We start from the raw sequence: 24562 nt of genomic DNA on the forward strand, positions 1-24562 counted from the left end.
GCACCCGGCCAACATTTTAATCTGTGAATTATTGTATTGGGAACTTAATGTGTGAGGCATTCTAATAGCCAAGAACCAGCAGAAAATGATGCAGCTGCCCAACTTTGCATCTCGGGTAGGGGAGGGGCAACCCCCACTGAATAGAGTAAAAAGGACAATAAGAGACAGACAAATATTGGTCTTTTCACAATAACTTTTGAGACCTACATATTCACATACTGGCTTCATGTTATATGATTTTATTTATACTCTGGAACATTTAGTAGGATAAGAGACATGTAGAATGTGATTCACAGGAAAATAGTGGGCCCTGAGCTAGGACCTGAGTGTGTTTTTGGTCTGAAACTGAGTTACATGATTTGGGGCAAGTAGCAGGGTCTAGCTTTGTCGCCCAGGCTGGGGTGCAGTGGTGCAAACACAGTTCACTGCAGTCTCAAACTTCTGGGCTCAAGTGATCCTTCCAACTCAGCTCCCCAAGTACCTGGGACTGCAGGCATGCACCATCATGCCTTGCTAATTTTTGTATCTTTTTTAGAGACAGGGTTTCGCCATGTTGCCCAGGCTGGTCTTGAACTCCTGAGCTCAAGCGATCTGCCCACCTCGGCCTCCCAAATGCTGGGATTACAGGCATGAGCCACTGTGCCTCCGTTTCCTGTCTGCCAAATGGAGTGCAAATAATTATCCTGAATCTTGATAGGAACATTATATATTTCCAAAATCCCAAGCACATTATGTGTGCTAATTAAATGCTAGTTACTACAGTAATAAGGAGAAAAATGTAGACCAAAACATATAAAAATAATCAAAAAGTACCAGATTGTAAGCTCAAGGGCAGAGACTGTCTCATTTATCTTTGCACCCCTACCACACTACAGACTTCTTGGCATATAGTAGGCAGCCCCTTAAATGTTTTTTGCATTAAACTGAGCTGATTTGTTGAGTATCACCTATGTGTAGAAATTGTTTCAGTGCTGCTTAGTCTAACAGATAAGGATTTGAGTTATTTAGTTCTTCTGAAGATTAGTTTATTTGTAAGACAGAGAAAATAGCGTCTACTAAGACCAGAGGTAATTGGTGAGTGCCCTCAAAACAGTTTTCCCTATTTTCCTTATTGACAGACCTCAATTGTATTCAGTAATCCTATGTCTCCTGTCTCTGTCTCAGGGGTAAATCTTCATTCTTTCAGATGAATCATCCTGATGACCTCATTGCCTTTGCCTGTGATTAGTTTAGGGGTGGCCATGCGGCTCTGTCCTGGCCAACAAGACATGAGAGGATGTCACTGAAGGCTGCCAAGAAAGGTCTTGTTGCTTCAAAGAAAAGGAAGAATACACATGGGGGGAAATAGCCCCCAAAACACTCTTCTCTTTTCCACTGGCTATTGTTTGACTGTCTGTGATGGCTGGAACTGAGCAGCCATCTTGAGCCCACGTGGAGAACCACACCAATCCCCTGAGGATGGTGGAGCTGAAAGCTGGGAGAACCTGGGTCCTCGATAGCATCTGCGCCACTGATCTAATCACCCCTGGGATTCTTGTTACATAGATGAATTTTCCTTTTGGTTTAGGTCAGTTAAGTCAGAGAAGGCAACCTAGATGAGATACTCCTTCATGAGATTCTTAAATTTGGTTCCCCTCATCTCCCCCTCTGGAAGACCATCTGCCAGGAATATTGCAGGAGGGATTCCTGCCTTGTGTGGGAAATGTGGTGGCTCCTTTTACACTTTGAAATTCTCCGCTTCTGTGTTATTCACAAAGCAACTCTGAAAAGCCATTAGTTGGAGCTTCTTAGGAGAATGAAAGGCAGCATGGAGCCCTGGGAAGCATGCAGAATGTGGAGAGAGAAATCCTGAGCTTGATCCTGGAGATTGCATTTTCAGCTCTGCAACTTGGTCAAATCACATAAGCTCTCATGGCCTCACTTTTCTTATCTGTAAAATGGGGATAAAAGTAGCCCCTACCTCAGGATAAGGATTAAATGAGAAAGTGTTGACATGCTTTACAATGTGTGCTCCTATTTACAGACTTATGCAGAAGAAAAACCCACGTAACTAAACAAGGGCAGAAAAGTAAGGCTTTTATATATTGTGTTGGAAACAGAGAGATGAAATGGGTGGATGTTTGCTGGAAAACAAACCATTTGGAGAAAGTGGTGATCTTCTCTAGAAAGGATTTCATGCCCTCTCCCTACCAGCTTTGCAAATAACACAACCCTTTCCCAGTGGTCCTAAAGGGCTGTTGCAACTGAGAGCAGAGGTGAAAGCCATGAAGTCCCTTGGACAATGACCTACAGCTCTGCTGTCTATTAATAGCTTTTAAGTCCTTGGAGTGCAGCCCAAGCCCCTCCCACCTCAGGGACATGAGAGGGTCACAAGGCTGCCTGATACGGTCTGCAGAAAACTGGTGGTCCCCAGAACTCTCCCAGTTAGGAATTTTTTCTCCCCTAATGGATTGGGCCTGCCTGGGCCTCTTCCCACAGAGACCCCAGACTGATCTGTCAGGTTCACATTCAGCAAGCAGTAGTGAACTGTTTTGGCTCCTCAGGCCACTCACTAGCTGTCTTGACACATCTTATCTCATTGCACCATCACATGAATGAGCAGAGCCATTGTACTGAAACAGAACCCAGCTCAGAGAGGGGTTGTGGCCTGTTCAAGGTCACACAGAAAGGACCTTTGGTTTTAGGTCTCAATCTGCCTGTCTCCAAGGCCTGTGCTCTAACATTTGTGTTCCATTTTGAACTCTGGGAGACTTCTGGGCCTTCAACAAGACCATTTAAACCCCTCAATCATGTTGGAAAGAACAGTAAGGAGACTGTGGGATGGGGTGAGTAAGGGAGCAAGGACACAGCTGGCCTCACACTTGGACTCGGGGTCAGAAGGCATCGACGTGTGCATTGATACAACTCTGGTGGCTAGCGTGTTGCTGAGCACATCAGTGTGGACTCTGGGAGCAGGCAGGGCCCTTGGCCCCTTACTGCATGGTCACATCTGATCGTATCACCTCCGTGCTTACAGAGCCTTAGAGACCTTCTGTGATTTCCTCTGTGCAGGACAAAGTCAGGTCCCATAGTTTGACACTCGATGTCCTTCATGACCCAACTCGTGTCTTCCTTTCAAAACTCACTCCCACTCTGAGCCTTCTATTCTCACACAGATCTAGTTACAATTCCCAGGATAGCCATTTTGAGGGCAAAGATCGCATCTTATGACTTTTCAGACTCCTGGAGCTCAGCACGGCATCTGGAGCAGCCATGATGTTCAGGGGCTGCAGGAAAAGCTATCACCCTTGTCAATAGGACCCAGCAAGTGGAATAGGAGGGATGAGGAGTGGGGTGTGAGGGAGGGCTGTCTACAGGAGAGGAGTCTACGGCAGAGGAAGGCCCAGTCTACAAGGCTGAGTTCTGGAGATCCTGGGCCTTGGGTTGCTTGGCTTTTAAAATGGGCCTGGGACCTGGACACTGTTTTGGGCATTGGGTCCAGGCTGCTCCAAGGAGGAACCCTTTTACAATGGGCTTAGCACAAAATTAGACAGTGAGCGTCAGTTGTCCTGGGCCTGGGTGGAAGTGCACCCCATGGAGGAGTGGCAGCATGAACATTTACAGAGGGCTGAGAAGGGGCCAGGAATCAGACTGGGAGCTGGTGTCCCAGGAAGCACATCCAGAAGGCAGCAAGTCTACCTGAGATGCCATCTTTTCAGACAAAGAATAGGAAGCAGAAAGGGAACCTCTTTGATTGGCCCATTCTGAGAACTAGGCTGGTTATAGTTAGTGTCCACCGAGATAGGCTCCCTTTATCACCAATACCTGGAGTGCTCTTACGATGATAAGAGGATTTGCTGGGAATGATTTCTCCCACACTCTGCAATGAGAACCTTATGCAGTTTACGCTGCATTCTAGCACACAGTGTTCGGGGAAGGAGGAGAATTACAAGGGGAGCCAGCTCCTCCCTGGGTCAGGCAGGATTCTCCTCTTTCCACCTCCTGTCATTCCCAGCCTCAGATCTCACTGCTAACCTTTCCCTGGTGCTCCTTCCATGAGTCTGCAGTGGCCCAGTTTGCTCTGAGTGTAATCTTGGTGAATTCATCACCATGGAGGTCACTTCTGTCAAATCTGTCTGCCCTACTAGTTCCACCACAAATCCCCAGATGATTTCTTTCCCCAGAGTTTTGGGCCCAGATGCCTGTGTTCTCAATCCCAGTAAGCATAAGTTCCCACCTGTTCAGGGTATGGGGACTGTATTAGTCAGTGTTCTCCAGAGAGACAGAGGTAATAGGATAGATGTATATATGAAAGGAGTTTTTTAGGGAGAATTGGTTCACACAATCACAAGGCAAAGTCCAACGATAGGCCGCCGGCAAGCTGGGGAAGAAAGTAGCTCACTCCTAATTCAAAAGAAGGAAAGCCAACGGGGCAGCCTTTAGTCTGTGGCCGAAGGCCTGAGAGATCCCAGCAAACCACTGGTGTAAGTCCAAGAGTCCAAAGGCCCAAGAACCTGGAGTCTGATGTCCAAGGGCAGGAGGAACGGGAGAAAGATGAAAGCCAGAAGACTCAGCAAGCAAAATCATCCCACCTTCTTCCGCCTGCTTTGTTCTAGCCATGCTGACAGCAGATTGGTTGGTGCCCACCCACACTGAGGGTGAGTCTTCCTCTCCCAGTCCATTGACTCAAATGTCAGTCTCCTCTGGGAACCCTCTCACAGACGTACCCAGAAACAATACTTTAACAGCTACCTAGGCATCCTTCAATCCAATCAAGTTGACACCCAATGTTAACCATCACAGGGTTGATTAGCTTCTTCTCGGCCTTTAATGGAAAGAGGCATTTCCCCATTGTGGCTTCCCTACATACAGCAGCAGCATCGGGAGGGAAGGGTGGGGCATTCCTGTTTGATCACACCACACTTGTACATACATTTTTTTTTTTTTTTTTTTTTGAGACAGAGTCTTGCCCTGTCACCCAGGCTGGAGTGCAGTAGCTCAATCTCAGCCTGCTGCAACCTCTGTCTTGTAGGTTCAAGTGATTCTCATGCCTCAGCCCCTGAGTAGCTGGGATAACAGGTATGCACCACCACACCAGGCTAATTTTTGTATTTTTAGTAGAGACAGGGTTTCACCGTGTTGGCCAGGCTGGTCTCGTACTCCTGACCTGAAGTGATCCACCTGCCTCCGTCTCCCAAAATGCTGGGATTACCTGCATAAGCCACCGTGCCCGGCCCACTTTTACATATTCTTCTATGTGTCCTTTCTGAATCCTCATGGAGACTCTGAAATGGGGATAATGTCATCCCTATTCTGTAGATGAAAGAAGGGGAGACCCAGGGAGAAGCTGTAACCAGTGGCAGAGCTGGAATGGAACCTGGAACTGCTGGCTCTGTGTCCAGGCTCTTTCCTCAGTACCGGATTCACATCCCTCATTGAACAAACAAGGCTCATGGCCCCTGACTCAGAGGACACCATGTGCTCAAGAGTTTTCCTACCTGCCTGTCCTAACCTCCAGGGCACCTGGAAGCCACTGGATGCCTGTTGAAGTACGTGTTCATTGAGACATGATGGACCAGCCGCTGTGGGGACCTAGGGCTTTGTCTGGTTCATGCTTTGGAACACGGAGAGTCCTGGTCTGCCCTGAGTGTGAGTCATGCCTGGACATTCACATCAGGTCACTCTGTAGTCTCATGTACTTATCTTACAGCCTTTCTGAGATTCTTGCAGGCCTTCCCCAGTCCTCCTTTAGTGGGATAGGTTTCCTAGGCAACCCATCTCCAGAGTCACATAGAATTCACTTCCTTTTCCCTTTTACTTTCACCACTTCATGTTAAGTTTGTGCGATTTCCTTCCATGACCTGTGTCCCTAAGCAAGGAAAGTAAGGAACTCACATGGAATGAGAACCTGCTGTCCGCCAGTACTGGGATGCATCTTCTCCTTGAATTTGATCTTTATAACAAGTCTACATATGTGCTAGGAGGGCGTTATTCCCATTTTTACAGTGCAGGATATTAAGGCTCAGAAGGATTTAGTACCTTTCCTGGAGGTACACCAGGAATAATAAGTGGCAAAGCCAGAATTTGAATCTGGTTCTTTTAACCACTTCTTTTCAATACGCCCCATTGTCTCTTAAGGACGTTTGTTCCAACTGTGGTGGCCACTTAAACTTGAACTCGAACTCTGCTGTCTCTCTGGAATAGGTCTACTGAGCTTCTCCAGGCTTTTCTCTTCTGTCCAGTTTTTCTTTCAGTGATTTTATTTACTGAGAATCCTGGGCACTGAGAGCTGAAAGGAACGTTAAGAGTCATCTACTTTCCCCTCCCCTGAAGCTTGAACTTCCTGCCCATTCTCATAGCCCCCTAAGAGGTAAGAAGGACGAATACTGTTGCCTCCTTTTGTGGGTAAGGAAATGTTTTCAGAGAGGGCATGCTGGGTATTCTGTTTGCCCCTGCAGGCCCACTTGGAAACTCTCTCTACCTTCTCTGTGTTCCAGGAGCCTCACCTATGGACAGCACAGCTGGGCTGCCCTAGCCTCTGGCCTCCTTCTGGTAGGTGCTGGCAGGAGACTGGAGGGCCGGAGGAGGAGGAAGGAGATGTTTGCCCTTCCGCTCCCTCCCTGCCTGGCCTCAGTCTGGTAGCAGTGAGTGGATTTCTCTACCTAAAGCCATGGCTCCTGTACAGTTTTCTCATAGTTATAGATCTTGCTGGGCTCCAGTAAGAGCCTCTGTCCCTGGCATGGCACCAACTACCCACTGCTGCCAGCCCCAGGGCTTTATCAGCCCTTGTTGCTTCCCTTAATCCTACCCCTACCTTTGAAAATAGCCCCTTCCTTACATTCTCATCAATCGTCTCCTTGTTGATTTTTTCTCACTCCATTTGAGTGGTCCATGCATTTCCTTAAGTGACTCGTCCAAAGTTTCTCAGCAACTCAGGAGTGGAGCTGGTTTTCAAACACAGATCTCAGAACTGTTTTTCTAATGATTCACCTCATGGTGTTACCTGGGGCTGGCTCTGCTCCCTAGTCTGCATATTTGTGTCTGAATCTTGTCTCATTCTGCCCCAGGTCCTAAGACTGAGCACCTTTACTTTTGTGTCTTGCGGCATCCCTGGACATTCCATTGCCCACCCGGATCACTTTTTTGGGATTGCTCACTCTTGGCATTCCTCAGCCACACGTTACAGAATGTGAACATCCCAGGGCCAAGAGCCCTCATCTTTTTGCCCTGGTTGGCTTTACCATCTCTGGGACTGTTGCTGCTGGTCCAGATGCAGTTCCATCCTTCAACCTAAGACTCAGAGTCCAGCCCTTGAGGCCTCTTCTGTCCTGGGGCTCAGCCTTTCGTGCTTCTCTGGAGCTTTGAATCTGCCAAGTGCCTGGTCCCTAGCCAGAACCCCCACTTTCTTCCTGACATTGGATATTGGACACCATGTCTGCCTATGGGATTGTTTCTTCCCAGGTCCATCCCATCCAAACCTTGACTGAGCTTCAGGAGCTCAGAAGGAGCATCACAGGAGCCCTATAGTACTGTGCCCTTGTCTGACCACCCTCTCTCTGTGTTTGGGCTACTGATCCCCAGATCTCTGCTGTCCCCAACACAACACAGTTCTGGGAACTCTATCCCTTTGAGAAGGAACACCAATGGCCAGATTTTGGAGCATAGATACTGACATCCTTCACCCTGTCACCCAGAAAAGAAAGCCAGGGGCTGGGCCTGATGTGAAAACCTCAGTCAAGCAGGTTGGCTCCACAAGCAGCAATAATTCTTTTGGGAAACAAGAGTGCCAGGCAAGGAGACCGAGGCAGAGACTCAGGTGTGTTGGGGAATGGGGAGAGGCCACTGCTTAGGGCCACAGCCCCTTGGATCTTAGCTGCTAGGCTTGAGTAAAATAATGTCATTGGGGCACTGAGGGTCCACAAGTGTGTTCAGAAACTGGATGAGGTGCAAGTTGCAGGTAGAAGGCTTTATTAGCTGAGGTACATGGGGTCCAGGGATGTGTGCATGTGGGGGGTGATGCAGGAGCCCACAGGGGTGCCAGGTTGGCCCACCTGGTTTCCTGCCCATTTCCCTTTCTCACTTATGCAGAGGGAATGCCTCCTTTCCTGTTCTGGCTGATATGCAATGAGAATTTTATATTCATAGCTCCCTCATTGTATGTCATCCTGAGAGGTTCCTCCTGCCTACTCAATGAGCTACCTCTTGGATCACAACAATGCTGAGTCTTGTGTACAGAGTGTGGTGAATGTGACACATTTCTAGCACCTTTGGGGACATCCCTGGGGAGAGGCAGGATATTTGGTTTAAATCCTGGCCTTAAAGCTGCGGCATCCCTGGGTTGGAATGCAGAGTAACAGGACTGCCCTGAGGAATGAGTGGAAACTTGATCTGCCAAAGGAGATGCTCCACACGGGCCACACCTGGGCGGGGACCGGCTGAGGCCGGGAGTGTGTGCCTCCTCCACAGAGGGCCTCCGTGAGGTTCTTTTAGGGGAGGGAACTATGCCCTATGCCCTGCTACCTCCGGTTCTATGCTCAGAGTAGCAGGGCATAGGACCCATGCAGGTCTGGGAAGCCTCATGACAATCCAAAGATCCCTTCTTTTCCAAAAGAGCCAGAGGAAATGTGCCATCGTGCAACGAATGTGGGCTTGGGAATCACACAGACCTGGGTTGGATCTCACCTCCGCCACGTGCAAGCAGTGCAACCTTGAGCAACTCACAACTTCTTGGAGCCTGTTTTATCATCTGTAAAAACATGAAGTTAATCACACCTACCTCACAGGGTGCTGTGATGATTAGAGAAAATGCATACATACAAATAACATTCAAACATGTCAGCAGTTTTAATATCAGCCCCAAGAATGGCGGGAATGAGGGTCAGAGGTCCCTGGAGCCAGCTTTGCCATCAATGGGCTCTGCGACCTTGGGCAAACTCTCTCCCCTCTGCAGTGGTGTGGCTAGATGCGATTATTTCTAACTACTCTGAGCGTCCCACCTCCAGGATTCTTCTTTCTCTTTTCAAGCAGCCCCCGTTCTGGTCCCTGGGAATCAGGCTCTGAGATGGAGATCTATGAGCAGGTGGCTTACTGGGGAGTGAGCACAGGAACAACACCTGTGAGGGAGCGGGAGCACGTGGGGAGAGGAGCTAGGCTGTGATATGCTGCGAGGGTGGCCTCAACTGCTCCCACCTGGAGCTCTGGGGCTGGAGGGAGTATCTTGAAAGAGCCTCTTCCTTTCAGAGATGTCCAGATGGAAGAAAGTGTGTGCACTGACTGTGTGCATCGACCAGTCCTTGGGTGCCGATGCGAGAGCGTGTCATCTTGAAGACAGGCTCACATCTTTCTTCAGCAGGGCCTATGGTGCAGTGGGAGGCAGCTGGGGGTGTGGAGGGTAGGGAGAGAGGGAAGAATGAGTGCCTTGCCTCTCAGGGCCACCTGGGCAGGAGGGCACCACAGCATCCACTATACAAGCCCTTCCTGCCTCTAGACTTCTCTAGAGTGGAGATTCAGTCTGCTGGCTTCTCAGTCTTGGACCTGGCGTGCCCTGGCCTTCCCCAGCCAGGGAGAAATCAGTGTCTGTCCATGAATACTCATCCACTGCCTGCAGCTGCCAGGAATTCTGAAGGCAAAAGCTGAGGAATTCAAAGCATCTATGACTTAGCAGTCTTGTTCCCAAACTGCAGACTTCTCCAAGGAGCCTTCTGGATTTCATTGTGAATGCTTCTCTCAGTTCTTAGAACCTAGCCAAGGACTCCCGGGCCTCACTTTTCAGGGCTGTCCTCTGGCTGCTGGGGTCAGTGGGCCTTGGTGAGGTTGCCTGGGGAATGCGTGGGTGTTTGGAACCCTTGCCTTCCTGCCTAAAGGTAAGATGCTTGGAAGCTGGAGTCAGACAGTTCTACCCCTTTCTACAGGGTCATTTTGGCCACTCCACTTAACCTATCTGGGCTTGTTTGCTCATCTCTTACATAGACTTGGTACTACCCTCAGAACCTAGGGACGTGGCTTTTCTGGAGGCTAAAAACCGAACATCTTGAGCAGATCAACATGCTGCCTTCTGGTAAATATTTCCTCTCTAAATATGTAGTTTGAGTGGTAGCTACTATCTTTCTATAGATTTTACCTCCTGCCTCATCCCCAATCATAACTGATTGGTCCAGGAGTGGGCATTAAGAATTTATTTGGACCCTTGTATTGGCATCCTAAGCTATAAAATTTGTATAAGGCTACAATGACAAACAGCTTTCCTTGTAATATTCCTGCCTCCCTCCCACTCCACCACAGACATCACTAGTCAAAAGGCAATGGGGAGAGTGCTGGGTTGATTAGTAATGTCTGCCATAGATATGTGAGTTGCAGAGGAAGCATGGTACTATTTGCCAACCCTGGCCTAAGGCTTGCAGGAATAACAATAGCACTAAGAACCCCTACTGCTGTGGAGCTTTCAGGTTTACAGAGTGTCCATAGCCACACTGTTGTTGGGCTTCTTCACCAGCACTGGGTTGTGGAGTGACCCTCCTGGGTGTGGGATGATTACTCTCATAGTTGGAGCATAGGTTCAGGAGAGAGGCCTGAAGATGGTGAGGTGGGAGACACTTCTGATCCAGGCAAAATCAAACATGTGACAAACCCTCCTCACATCCTCACTACCGATGGAGAGACTCAGAGGTACAGTGACTTGCCCAGTATTACACAGCTAGCAAATGCCAGGCTTGAACATAAGCCCTTTGCCCCTCAATCAAAGTTTTCAGGGGTTCTGGCTGTCCTAATAAAATGTGCTTGCACTCTCTCCCCTGGGCTTCCCTTGAGTCAAGTCTCTAGCAGTGTAACTTGACTGCAGATTTTCACATTAGGAAAATCCAAGAGAAGAAACTTGCTGCATGTGACTTGGAATTCGATTTTGTAAAATGATCTCATAGGCTTATTATAAACATGCATTGATGTACATCTTTAACTTTTGAAACAGCCAGTGTGAGTAAACCTGAGTCACGAATGGAGGAAGCAGAGCCTTTCAGTAAAGTCCATTCACATATGGGCACAGGCTGTGCCAGTGGAGCCATGTGCTTCCAGGCAGGGCTCTGGGCTCAAGTAGGCCGTAAGTCAGGATTGCCGTGATTTTGCTTTTTCAGTCCCCTGTCTCTGGGTCTACTGGTGTTCCCAGCTGCAGTCTCAGGAACCAATCTGCTGATGGTGCAGTGTGGGGAGGTAGAGGTTCACAGGCAGGCAATAACTCAACAGCCCCGGAAAAGTTCTGTTACTAAAGACCTAGTATCTACCTGGAGCACCTAGACATTGTTTGATAACAGCACCCTCCTCCCTGGCTCTCTCATCCCTCTCACGGGCCTAAGCTCCTGCCTTCACCTGCCCTGCACTGCAATTGCCCAATGGGACTCAAAAAGCCCACTACTAATTCCAGATGGTCCCGTCTGAGGCTGGCAGACTGGGCCAGCCCCGTCTGTGTGGTGCCATCTCCCCTGATCTCAAGCCCTGCGTGCTGCCTGTTGCTTAGCCCTACCTGCTGGAATCCTCCTTTCCCTGTACACCTGCCTGAACTGTGACCAGCTCGTGTGCCCCTGCCTATGAGACCTCAGCAAGCCTGGCTATTTCCCTGGGCCCAGCATTGGTCAGTTGGGGTGGTGCTGCAGACTCCAGCCTCTGGACCACCTGTGCCCTTCCCTCTCCCCCCAACTCCAGTCCAGAAGCTGGGAGCTCAACCCGCCTCTAGTTTTCTACCCAGAGGAGGACAGCCCCCCAAGTCCCCACAAGGGCAGAGACAGGCCACTTTTTTGTTGGAGAGGAAGTGAGGCTTCCTCAGACATTCATACCTGTGCCTTTTCCCAGAGTACTCCAAGTAACCAAGTGTTTGGCAGAAAAAGACACAGAGCATACCCTTAAAAGAATACTTCAAGGCTGGGCACAATGGCTTGCACTTGTAATTCTAGCGCTTTGGGAGGCTCAGACCAGGAGTTCAAGACCAGCCTAGCAACATAGACCCTGTCTCTACAAAATAAAAATAAAGAATTAGCCAAGTAGGGTGGCATGTGCCTCTAGTCCCAGCTGTTTGGGAGGCTGAGGCAGGAGGATTGCTTGAGGCCAAGAGTTTGAGGCTGCAGTAAGCTATGTTGTACCACTGCACTCTAGCTTGGGTGATAGAGTAAGACCCTGTCTCTAAAAACAAACAAACAAAAATGGAACAGCTTCAGAGTTTGGATAAACCTCTCTTTAATTTCAGAGTTTCCTGCAATCAGTTAAGAAAAGCCCCACCACTCCCCCTCTGTCAACTAAGTGGATAAATACATAAAGTCAAGAGGAAACACAGTATTTGTGATGGTAAGAGGAATTTTGATTCACAGTTGGAATCAAACCTCATTGACACTGATCATGACCTCACCTCTAGCCTGTGTGGTGTCGGGGAGCCAGGGTTAAAGGAATGTGGAGGCAGCAGGACATCCTGGAGAGAATGAAGACTTCAGAGTCAGACAGAGCTAGATTTGAAGCCAGCTGATGAATCTCTGTTTTCTCTTCTGTAAAATGGGTAACTATAGCACCTACCTGACAGGTTAGCATCTACATGATAGATAGGTTTCTGTGCATGGCACATGGCTGGAGTCCAACAAGAATTTATTTCAAGTCTTTCTTTTTCCACTGGAGATCATCACTGAGTTGCGGTCTCCTGAGCAGAAAGGGGGTTGGCAGTTATCTTTCCCAAGAGGGAGCATGTGTCTCTCTTGGAACACCCTGGGCTCTGGCAGCACACAGGTTATGCAAAGCACAACCAGAGGAGGAAGTAACAGGATCCTAGCAGGGACTGTTGTTGGAGAGGGTCAGACTGAGCTAAAGCTTGGAAGGAGATGCAGCCTGGTTCCATCTGGGGTCTGAATCAAGGGTCAGAGGGAAGTGTCAAGGCTTGGAAGTCACTAGAGCATAAGTGCATGAGGCTGAGAGCATGTCTGTTTTGTTTGCTGTGGATTCTCCCATGCCTAGCGCAGCATCTGGCATCATAGGCAGTGTTTAAATATTTATTGAACAAATGAAGAATAAATGAATTAGCGACAGCCTTATCAGTTCAGAGCCTGGTTGTTTCGGGAATTCCATTTGAAAACAAGGCAAAGGAGAACAGCTGCTGGCAGGAAACAAAGGTGGGAACCACCAAAGGTTCTGAAGATACACCATGTTTAAATGGCTAGAACCTCAACTCTGGAGCCGCGTGGCCAGGACTCAAAGCTCTGTCACTTACAAGACACGGAACCTGGATCATGTCACTAAATCTTTCTGTGCCTTCATTTTTTTTTTTTTTATTTTTTGCCTATAACATGGGGATAATAGAACCTACCTCACAGGATTGTTGAAAGGACCAAAGGAGATTATTTGTGTGAAGTGTACACTGTAAGTTCTCAATAAACACAACTGTTAGTATTAGTTGAGAGGGATGTGAAATTAGCTGTGTTTCTATAAGTTTTGGCAGGGAATACACACATAATGGGTAGCTTAAAGAGAAACTTCTTAATATAGTGATAGATTTTAGAGCATAGAAGGAAAACAATATGGGGAAAAAAACCCAGAAACTAGTTAAGAGTCATTGCAATATCTGGGCATGAGAGGATGAGGCCTAGATTAGGGGACTAGTTGGGGGTCCACAGAGGGAGAGGACCAGTACAAAACAGATGGTTCATGAAGGAGCAATTGGTAGAACTGATTGGATGTGTTAAGGTGAGCAGAAAATGTAGAACTCCTTTGTGGGTCTGGAAGGAGATGGTAGCTCAAGAGATGAGGGATGTCTAAGAAGGAGCAGGGCTGGTGAAGGATAAAAATCCAGTTTGGAATGTGCTAAGGGGGACATTGGGTAGCCCGCTTGAAAGACGCTGTGAAGCTGGACATGCCCACGTGGATGGGTGAGATCTTGGGGTTGGAGGGAGGGCAAGCAGGGATGGAAGCCAGGGGACATGTAGGAAGAGACGTGTGGAGGGCACTTCCAGAGAACACCCATGTTCGGGGGCGGGGAGAGGAAAGACCTCCACCTAGGAGCACACAGAGCTACAGCCAGAGGGCACGTGAGAAGGGGACAAATGCAGTGCCCCTGAGGCTGTGGCAGCCGAGTTCCTGGAGGAGTGAAGCAGGGGAGTGGGGCCAGGGCCAGCCAGTGGGTTCAGTGCTGACAACTCAAGAGGGCACCTTATCTTCTGGAAAATTAAAGGCAGAATCTAGGGGTTCATAAAAGAAGGGAAAAAGGAAGGAAATGGAATTAGCATGGGTCCATATGAGACCAGAAAAGTGCCTTAAGGAAAAAGTAAAACAGGACAGAAGATGGAACTGCAGTGAGAACAGAATCTGTATGTGTTAGGAGTGAAAGTCAAGATGCTGGAGAAGGAGGGAGTCAGTCCTGGAGCAGGCAGGTGGAGGAAGTGGCAGCCTCAGAATTGAGGCAGGAGGCAGTGAGAAAAGATGTTGAGATGCTATGGAAAGAACATGAAGCAAATAGCTTTGACTTTCTTGGTGAAGGAAGAGATGAAGACATAAGCAGGGAGCAAGTAGAAGGACATGGGGAATAGGTAGGGTACAGGCGTATGGAAGATGAAGGCAATCCGTGAGAATGAGAGGACTCTCAAAAGCCAGGAAGCACCCAATGGCAATTGAAAAATGACAAAGTAATTGGCTGATGCAAGTCCATTCTGGAATTTTCTGCAGTAATTCTATGTTCTGGGACAAGAGTAGAGATGCCTGCCAATGGGGATGACCAAACGGTGAGTTTAGAGAGGCAAGGAAGCTGTGTGTGAAGACAAAGACGAAACGGCTGGCAGTAGAGCCCAGGCTGGACTTTGGGTCATTGCTGGTTATCTGGAATCTGTAGCATAAAGACAGTGATTTCCTAGCAACAAATAATACTTTAGAAGAATGACCCCGAGTCTCCATTTGGTTTTAGGGTGAGTTGTGTGATTTTTGGAGCAGCAAATCTGTATGGAAAATGAAGTTGTTGATCCTGGAGGGAGAAGCTCCCAAAGATGGGGTATTTTCTGGGCGAATCTAACTAGGGACCCTCAATGGTATCTGATGCTATCTCATCATGTCATTGAATTACCTCAAATGAGCTGCACCTGTCATCCCCACTAAGCTGAGAGAGTCATTTGGGAAGAGACCCTGGACTTTCCCAACCCATTTTGTGCAGAGAGTGGGGCTGAAGACAGAACAGACATTCCACAAATATTCGCTGACTTGACTGCATTCTGATTGTGAGAAGTTTGGGGTCCAGCCCAGGGCAGTGACCAGAATTCTTGTCCCATGGTGTTTGGAGTTCCACTTCATCAGTGTTAGGGCAGGCCTGTGCTGCCATGTGGGAATTGGAATCACATGAAAAGAACGGGAGAGAAAGCTCTGTATCTTATTGACAAAGCACACCAAAGGGATGCCGGTCAGAAAGCCATTTAATCTATGAACAAAGACACATGAATGGGCAGATTTTGTAAATGAAAGCAATCTGGCAAAAAACCCTTGGTGGTGAGCTTGGTCTCCCCCACGGGCAATGACAGCCTTGGTCATGGGTCTGGACAACACACAATTCCAATGCAGGCTAGGAGGACATTATGGGAGTGAGCTAGGAGAACCAATGATGCAGAAAGTAGACTCAGGAGAGGCACAGAGAATGCACCCCCTGCCCCCAAGTGCAGTGGATCAGAGAGCTCAGAACCGAGAAGAGATGAGGAGCTCATGGCCTCTCGTAGCCTAGCCTAGAGCACACTTACCGCTCACTATCTTATTGTCCATCATTTTAAGTCAAACATCCCCAGTTCAGTGAGAGTGTACTTTCTCCAATATTACACACATAAGGAAAGATGGGGTAACCTCGAAAGCCTGAATGAGAAAAAGCTTCCAGGAGCTGTTTTTCAGATACACCAACGTATATTTGCCAAGGGCAGGCACTGTGCTTCTCCAGGCAGGCGGTAAGGCCTTTGACAGGGTATCCAGGAAGACACATAGCAGCCAGAGAGTTGTGCAGCCCCAACCCTGGCTCCATACAGAGCAAACATGTAACAGATTAAATATTTATCTATTGTCCTGTCTACCTCAATAAAATATCACACTCCTTTAAGCGGTTGCCTTAATGACGTTTGTGTGTCTTGGAATGCCGGCCTGTGCTAACAAATTGCATCTCAAGATGTGAAAACATGAAGATCAATAAAAAGAAATGAAAAGTCGGCTTCATTGAAAAAACATCATTTATCTTAATAATGGGTACTTCTCTGAATTTCCCAAGTGCCCTTCCAAATGCCAGTATCAAAGCCAGTGCCCACATGTGTGTAGAAATTTCAGGAGGGTTCAGGGGAGTTGAGGCAGGAACCCAGGCTGCTCAGCCCAGGGGGGCCACCAAGGAGAAGCATCATTCTGGGCCAGTCACCCACTGGACTGGTTTCCAACCAAAGAGCTTTCAAGCGGGGATTTCCAAGCATATTTCTGGAATTTCAAAACTTCCAGTGAAAATAATATACAGTTGACCCTTGAACAACAATGATTTGAACGGGGCGGGTCCACTTGTTCATGGATTTTTGTTTTGTTTTGTTTTGTTTTTTTGAGACGGAGTCTTGCTCTGTTGCCCAGGCTTGAGTGCAGTGACGCGATCTCAGCTCACTGCAACCTCTGCCTCCTGGGTTCAAGCGATTCTTCTGCCTCAGCCCCCCGAGTAGCGGGGATTACAGGCACGCACCACCACGCCTGGCTAATTTTTTGTATTTTTAGTAGAGACGGGGTTTCACCACATTAGCCAGGATAGTCTCAATCTCCTGACCTTGTGATCTGCCCGTCTTGGCCTCCCAAAGTGCTGGGATTACAGGTGTGAGCCACCATGCCCAGCCCATGGATTTTTTTCTGCCTCTGCCACCCCTCAGACAGCAAGACCAACCCCTCCTCCTCCTCAGCCTACTCAATGTGACGACCATGAGGATGAGGACCTCTATGATGACCTGCTTTCACTTAATGAATAGTAAATATATTTTCTCTTGCTTATGTTTTTGTTGGTAACATTTTTTCTCTAGCTTACCATATGGTAAGGATGTAGTATATAATGCACATAACATACAAGCTATGTGTTAATTGACTGTGTTCAGTAAGGCTATTAGTATTATAGTTACGTTTTGGGGGAGTCGTTATATGCAAATTTTCAGCTGCTCAGGGGTCGGTGCCCATATCATTCAAGGACCAACTGTACTTTCATATGAAAGTTGTTTCAGCAAACATTGTGAAGCATTAAGTGACCCCCTTTTGGTAGATTTTATACAATGTGGTGGGCATTGGAGCAGTTATAGTTCATGCTGATTAGTATGAATTAGGAAAATGTATTATTCCACATCCAGGAGGCTTGCTTATAGTTTGTCAAGCCCACAAGCTGGATAGTGGGATTCCTGCTCCTGCCATTGGTAAAACAGGAATCCTCCTCCGAGGTGAGAGGGCTGGAAGCACTGGTCTCCATGGATCAGCGTTCTGGCCTGGTAGGCCCCTTATTTCCTTCCCTCCACATATGCAGCCTCGTCCACTCTGTCCAGTTCCCCTAACTCTTCTCAGGACACATTGTGGAGAGGCTGGGGGGCGCGGGGGAGGGGGGATAGTCCAGGAGCTCCTGTCCATCAGCAGCAGCAGCAGGTTAGGAGGAGCTATGGGATGCCCAGAGGTTGCTGAGACCAGATTGGTGTTGGGGTGGGCAGAGGTCTGATCTCCTCTCCTGGTCTCCTCCACTCCCCAGCCAGGACCATGGTATGACATGAGAAGGGCAATCCCAGACTCTGTATTGCTGACGTAGCTTTCCCCAGAGTTTTCCTACACAGTGGAACATTTAAAAAGGTAAATGGCAACTTATTTTTCAAATGAGAAAAATCAGCACTCCCGATGCCTGCGATCAGATCCGTCTTCTCCCTCACTCTGTGTCCTCTAGCCATGCTGGCTTTCTGCACTTCTCTGGGGAGCCAGGTCTTCTTGTCTGGGGATCCTCCTCTGTGGTGCGCCCTGGAGTGGCAGGCTCCTCACTGGAGCAGCTCCATGACTGAGGGATTACTTTAAAACGCCGCCTTGCCAGAGACTTCTCATGACCTCAAATCTACACTAGACCTCTTTCATAGATTTTAGTATTTCTCCATCGCGATCATCACAATTTGTAACTAACATCGATTCATAGTTATTTTTCATCTGTCTCCCCTGCTAGACTATAAGCTCTCGCTCACCCTTGGACATGCTGCACTCAACATGTACTTGCCAAATACATGACTAAATGAAGGCCTGAGTTCAGAGTACTCATCCTAGAAATTTCTCAGGGGACAGATAGGTCCTGTGATCAAACAAGATTGGGACCCATCGTACCCCGTCTTCCCTTAGAAAGTCCTAATATGCATTATTTAGGGGACTCTGAGGTGGGCTCCAACTAGAAAACAAAAAGCCTCAGTAAGCTAACTTTCTTCACCTCATGTTTCCTAAACGTATTTAAATGTGACTTTTTTTTTTCATCTAACATTTACTAATATCCTGTAGAATTTATTTTTAAGAGATGCTTTCTTGCAGGATCCTACTGGGAAGCCTGAGGTTCTCAAGGTCATCAGGCTTGGTTTGGGGGCTGCTCACCCTGCACTGAGCACTCTCACGGCTGCATTGCTGTTGTCATGAACACGTGAACACACATGCACGTATTCACAAATGCAACCACCACTGTAGTAAAGCATGGGCTATAAGCAGAGTTTGGAGCTAGCCTGGGGTTATAGTTTTCAGGGAACAGAGAGTAAAAAACAATCGAAACTCTGGTATTTGTAAATGTAACCTTTGTAGTTATGATTGTGAGTAACTCAAACTGACTTGTCTTTTGGTAAGACCCGAATCTGCAAGTATTTGGGAAGCTGATGTGTGGAGGCAGGTCCCATAGGTGGTGAGTCAGTCTGCCTACCCTACCCAGCCTTGCAGCTCAATGCAGCTCTCTTGTTTTCAGCAGCTGCAGCAATTCTCTTGGATTTTCCAATAGAGTTAAGCAAATTTTCGGGGGGAAATGACACGCAATCTTGGAATTAGTGAAGATTTCAGGACATATCCCTCTTGCATGTCTAGGATGTATTATAAAGGTAAGATTCCTGAGGTGGAGCTGTATTAAAGGCAGGGGACCTCAAATTATGTTTGATCAGCCTCCACTTAGGCACAGCAAAACTGCTTCACCTACCGACTCCATCTAGTCTTATTTTCCAGTGGAAAAATAAATGAGTGATAATTTGTGGGGAGTGGATTATGTATACATTTGTTCTAGCACTGGACTATGGATGATTCCTATTTGAACCACAATGTATACATGTCTTAGAGTCTAGTTATTGAAAAATTACAGCTCCAGAATACTGTTGATGCAAATAAGCTTCAAGTATACTCTGTAGGGTTAACCAAGCAACCCACAACAAAATAAACTGATGATAATGCAAGCTAACAGTAATTCATAATTAAAAAGTACCAATAGCAATTGGAAATTGCAACCAACTCGAGGCAACACTGATGATGTGCGTGCTGATAAAGAAACCTTCTCCCAGATCGGGAAATGTCATCTCTGTGCCTGCACATGTGAAACTGGAGCCTTCTAATACAGCAGGCGAGCACAGCATTGCTGGCAGCTAGACTTTGTAGCACGGTATTATAGCGTATGTAGTAACCTTTGTGATGCTTAGTGGATTACAAATTGGTAGTCCTGGTAATATGTAAAAATGAAACCTTATCAATCTGCATACAATTCACCATAACGTTACAAAAGAGGACTTCAGTTCAAGGCACATGAGGATGCCTCTGATAATGCGCCCCAGCCTCTGGTCCCGCACCCCATAGGTTTTAGTCTCTACTTTTGAAATCATTGTCTAGGCAGCCTTTCCTCCTTCAGCTAGGGCTTTTTTCCTTTCCTAGCTCAAGCAGACTGGAGATACGCATTTGGATTTATGAAGTGCTCAGATTGTTATTTTAAAATGTGAAATGTATTTTTAATACCCAGGGTAATACAATATCCAAGATATAACATTAAGTGATAAAAAACAATGTGTATGACAGTATATATGACATTCTACTTATATTTCTTAAAGCCCACAGATTTTATATGTATGTTTGTGCTTTACATGCCTAGAGTATCTCTGGCAGTGTGTGTAAGAAATGGATCAAAATAGTTGCCTCCAGGGAGAGGTAATGGGTGCCGGAGGAGAGAGGGAGGCTTAGGTTTTCCACTAGATACCTATTTGTGCTTTTTAAATTTTGCACCATGTATGTATTAACCATTAAAAATAACTGAGTTTAAATTAAGAGAAAAGAAAACAAAACCCAGTGAGCCTATAAAGTGTTGATTCTCATTTTGGTTTCTTTTTTCTTTTTTTTAAAGATGAAGATTAAGTTTGTTTTATTTATTGTTGATTCCTCTTTTGCCTTTCAAAGTCATGGTCATATATTAAGTAGGAGATTCCAGATTCTAAAGTAAAACATCGAAATGAGATGACAGCATTAGAAAACCAGGCCCAGGACCTGGGATTCTGGGCTGAGACAAAGAACTCAATCCCAAAACACAATTTTCTGATAAATTAGAACTGTTATTTAAAAACTTTCCTAGTGTTCCAATGTATTTTCACACAGTGTATATGTAAAATACAAAAGGAGCACTCTTAGTAAGGACACTTGTACATTTGTAACTTGAATATAAGAAAAAAAGACCAAAAAAAGAGGCAAAGCATGTTTAAATGAATGCATTCCTCTTACTTCATCCTGCTTCTGTATTGCTCAAGAAAATGAAGCAATTATTTATCTTGATTTGCTACCAGGAATTTTTTAAAAAGCAAAAGAAATATTACACTATTTAGTGTTTCCTAATAAATAAAATTTCACTAATTATGTAAAAAAGAATTGTATTCTTTTACATAGATCAACACAAAACAGTACATTGCCTTTGTATGTTAAATGCTCATTATGCTGAGTGACAATTCTACAAGCAAAGACATGTAGTTATCTAAATTTTATGGGTCCTGAATTACTGCAGATAGACAGTACGGTAAGAAATAAAAAGGCTGAAAGGAATGTTTTGGACATTATAGGAGGCCTAACTTTGGGTGGTGTAGATACAGATCAAGATGAATTTCTCAAACCAGAGATGGGCTTTGTGGAATGGGCCTGAAGTAGTGACAAGGTAGTCACAGACTTCTGGAGGAGGGTACTTGGGCTGGTGTCTACCTGGCATATTTAGGAACATTCCATAACGAGATGTAATATCAGCACAATTGATTATTTAGCCCAAGGTCTCAGTCAGTTGATGGCTACAAGTTTTAAGTACCACAAGCCCCACCTCTATCTCTGTATGTTTAGAGTGCAAATATTTTCTCCATGCTTCTCATCCCCTAGTCACTGCCCACCCCCCTCTGCCTCTTCCCTATTCTTATACGACCTAGCAGGCTGGCACACTAGAGCTCTGTCTTTCAAAGTCAAGTTCACATAGAGGAGATACAAGTAACCACAAGCCCTTGAGTAACCCACGCAAAGAAACTGCTTGGCTTTGGTCTAAATGACTTACATTTTTCCTCGCCTGAATTAGCTGGTAATTACATGTGGGCAGACTTAGCCAGAATAGTCTAAATGATCAATTAGAAGGCAAAAAGACGTTCCTTTCTTTAAAGTTCAAGGGTCCCTGTTGAAGAGCCCTACTTCCAAAGCAATGCTCACATGGGCCCGTGCCCATGCCCAACTCTCTGCGGTGCCTGAGCATATTGTACATTTGCTTAACGATAATGAATTTAGTACTTATTTTGCAGGAAAATATAGGGCATTTCCATTACATGCAATCAAGCAAAAAGGCTGCAAAATGTGCCACTCCATTAATTCTAAACAGAATCCTTCCCAAATGTCATCCTGAAACCAAAGTACAGAGTTATTATAAATCTGAAGGAATTAAGAGTAATTTTCATTTGTACAAAGGATATGAGGGACTTGACTTGACTCCTGCCACACACACACTATTAATTGGGTTAAATCCAATTTGCCAATTTCAGTGTGAATCACTAAGCTCTGACCTAGCTTGCCCCAGTGGTGAGATCAGTGAGTTCTCGTCTTTTTGGCTCAGGTGTACATGTGCACGTGCTCATATGTGCACACATATACACAACTTTAGAACATTCAAAGAACATAATGTAATTGGCTTGTTATAAACATGTTGTACTGTCTACTATTGAGGAATGCATACTTAGATAAAATTATAAAGAAAAGCAAAAACAAAAAAAGCAAAACCTTGATGATTGGACTCAGAATAGTGGTTACCTTTAGGGAGAACGGAGAGGTTATGTTCAAAGAGAAAAAAAAATGCCAACTTCTGGCAAGTCATTTAACCTCTGAGCCTTAGTTTCCTCATCTGTAAAAGGGGAATGAAACATCTACTTCAATGGGAGTCCTGAAGATTAATGGCCTTGAGTATATCAGAGTGGAGCACTTAGTGTGGTGCCTGACACACAGTTAGCACCCTTTGAATGGTAACTAGGATCTTTATTTTCATCTTGTGGGGACTCTTTTGCCTAAGCTGGTTCCCAAATCATGGAGGGAAATCTGGACCTGGCACCGGGGTGGGAACAACCTTCCCAACCTTCACTGCTAGGTTGGTCCCCAGGGCCTGGGAGGGATGGGTCAGCCCACTGAGTTATTGATCATTTCCTTCCTAATTTCAATTTCCACTATCTCTGGGTTGCAGCTGGACTTGTGGGAGAGCACAGTGCAAGAGACAGGAATAAGCAGGGTAAGGCAGTTCAGAGGAGGGTCCAGTATGCCAACAGCAAGAGCTCCTAGGCAGTGGTGGGCCCAGGGCAGCCCCTCACTCCACGTTGCGGTACTTGGTGAAGAGGTTGTACAACACTCGTAGTGTAGATTTCAGGTCACAGTTGACTATGTCTGTGTAGAAAACAAAAAACACCAATTGTTTCCATGGGGCCACGTGTTCCAAAGCTGGCATACACTGCCCCCCCACCCACCACCGAATCCCGTGTACCCAGCATGTTTGGGGCAGATGGATAGAGTGGGCAGCGAGAATTTAGAGCAGGGGGCAGTGAGAGTAGAGGTGCTGGGGCACAGCATCTCCAGATAAGAAGGCCTGACCCTCCCCACAATCCCCACCTGTCCCAGGGGCTCTTTGCCCACTGCCTCCAACCTCCATCATAGCACCAACCATGTGTGGTGGAAAGGAGGGGAAGGCCTGGGGCTACAGTGGAAGACCAGGGGGTGAGTTAGGACTCAAGCTGCCTCACAGGAGCGTGCCTAGCAGAGAAGGGTGACTTGCAAGGAGTACTCAGGAAATAGGCATCATGGGGGACAGACAGCTTCCGATTAAGAATACAGCACGGCAGAAGGGTTTGAGGCGCTAAAACTTCAGCTGGAGGTTCCTCAGCTTCTATGCCACCATTCCCTCTCTCGCTCACTTCCTCCCTCCCTCCTTCTAATCCTCCCATCCTCCCTTCTTTCCTCTGATCCTCCTTCCCTCCCTCTACTCCTCCCTTCTTCCGTCCCCCCGGATCTTCCCATCCTCCCTCTTCGCCTTCCTTCCTTTGCAATAGGAGCTTTCCAGGTACAGAAGTGGGCAAAGAATTCCATGTGGAAAGTTTAGTGTATCTTACTAAACCCAGCTATGCTGGAGAATTCCCAATAGGCTAGCATGGCTAGAGAGGTTGGGGTGTGCGGGGCTGGATCCTGAAAGGCTTTGAATTCCAAGTTACAGAGCTTGCATGATTTTGTAGGCTAGAGGCTGGAAACTGGCAGCTGGCAGGCTAGCTATGACTCACTGACACACTGTGCTCAGCCCTTCCCCCCTTCATCCATCTACTTACTGGTCACCACTTTCTCTGGCTGTTCCTCTAACCCTCTGCTGGCTCCTCTACCTTTCTCCCTCCCCCAACAAGACCCCCTCTCTGTTCTTGTCCCTCTGCTGTCACTCTCCTAGAGAGCCAACCTTTGAAGAGTGGGAGAAGAGAAAACAAACAAAAAAATGGAACTCTATCTACTATTGAGGAATGCATACTTAGGTAATAAAATTATAAAGAAAAGCAAAAACAAAGCAAAACCTTGATGATTGGACTCAGAATAGTGGTTACCGTTAGGGAGAAGGGAGAGGTTATGTTCAAAAAGGATGCAGGGCAAGTTGGAGGGAGCTCTTGGGAGCTGGCATTACTCTTTTCTTTGTCCTGGGTGGTGGCTGTGTGGTGGCTCGCTTGGTAAAAGTTCACTAACCTGTACATTTATGTTTCATGCACCTTTCTGTATTTGTGATGTTTTTCACAATAAAAATGATTAAAAAACAATTGTATGGGAGGTCAGATGAAGTAGGTGATTAAGAGAAGGTAATAAGTGCTCTGGGATTCAAAGACGGGAGAAATTACACCAAGCCATTGGGAGAGAAGGGGTGGGGGAAGGTGTCAGGATTCTAGCAATGCTCTGGTCAATACCCACAGGGATCTGTCAAGAGCAGGCAGAGTGGGGAGCCAGGGGCTCCCAGGTCTTAGCCTTGGAACTTTTAAAAAATGACTTTATTTTTTATTTCAATAGCTTTTGGGGTACAGTGGTTTTCTGTTACATGAATGAATTATAT

The 24562-nt window shown here is 46.7% G+C and overlaps 1 protein-coding gene and 1 long non-coding RNA gene across 2 annotated transcripts in view; one reads left to right on the forward strand and one right to left on the reverse strand.

The window, feature by feature from the left end:
* LOC131384640 (uncharacterized) overlaps positions 1-24562 on the forward strand; it is a 148675-nt gene that overhangs the window by 68717 nt on the left and 55396 nt on the right. The gene's annotated exons all lie outside the window — the stretch shown is intronic.
* The window catches only part of PARVA (parvin alpha), a 159577-nt gene continuing 150365 nt past the window's right edge, over positions 15351-24562 (reverse strand). The window contains exon 14 of the mRNA XM_032166583.2: positions 15351-22875. Within this exon, the coding sequence (XP_032022474.2) occupies positions 22799-22875 (77 nt within the window). The 3' untranslated portion in view covers positions 15351-22798. The remainder of the gene's footprint in view (positions 22876-24562) is intronic.

This window comes from Hylobates moloch, unplaced genomic scaffold (assembly GCF_009828535.3).
Source record: "Hylobates moloch isolate HMO894 unplaced genomic scaffold, HMol_V3 SCAFFOLD_11, whole genome shotgun sequence".
Classification (NCBI taxonomy): Eukaryota; Metazoa; Chordata; class Mammalia; order Primates; family Hylobatidae; genus Hylobates; species Hylobates moloch.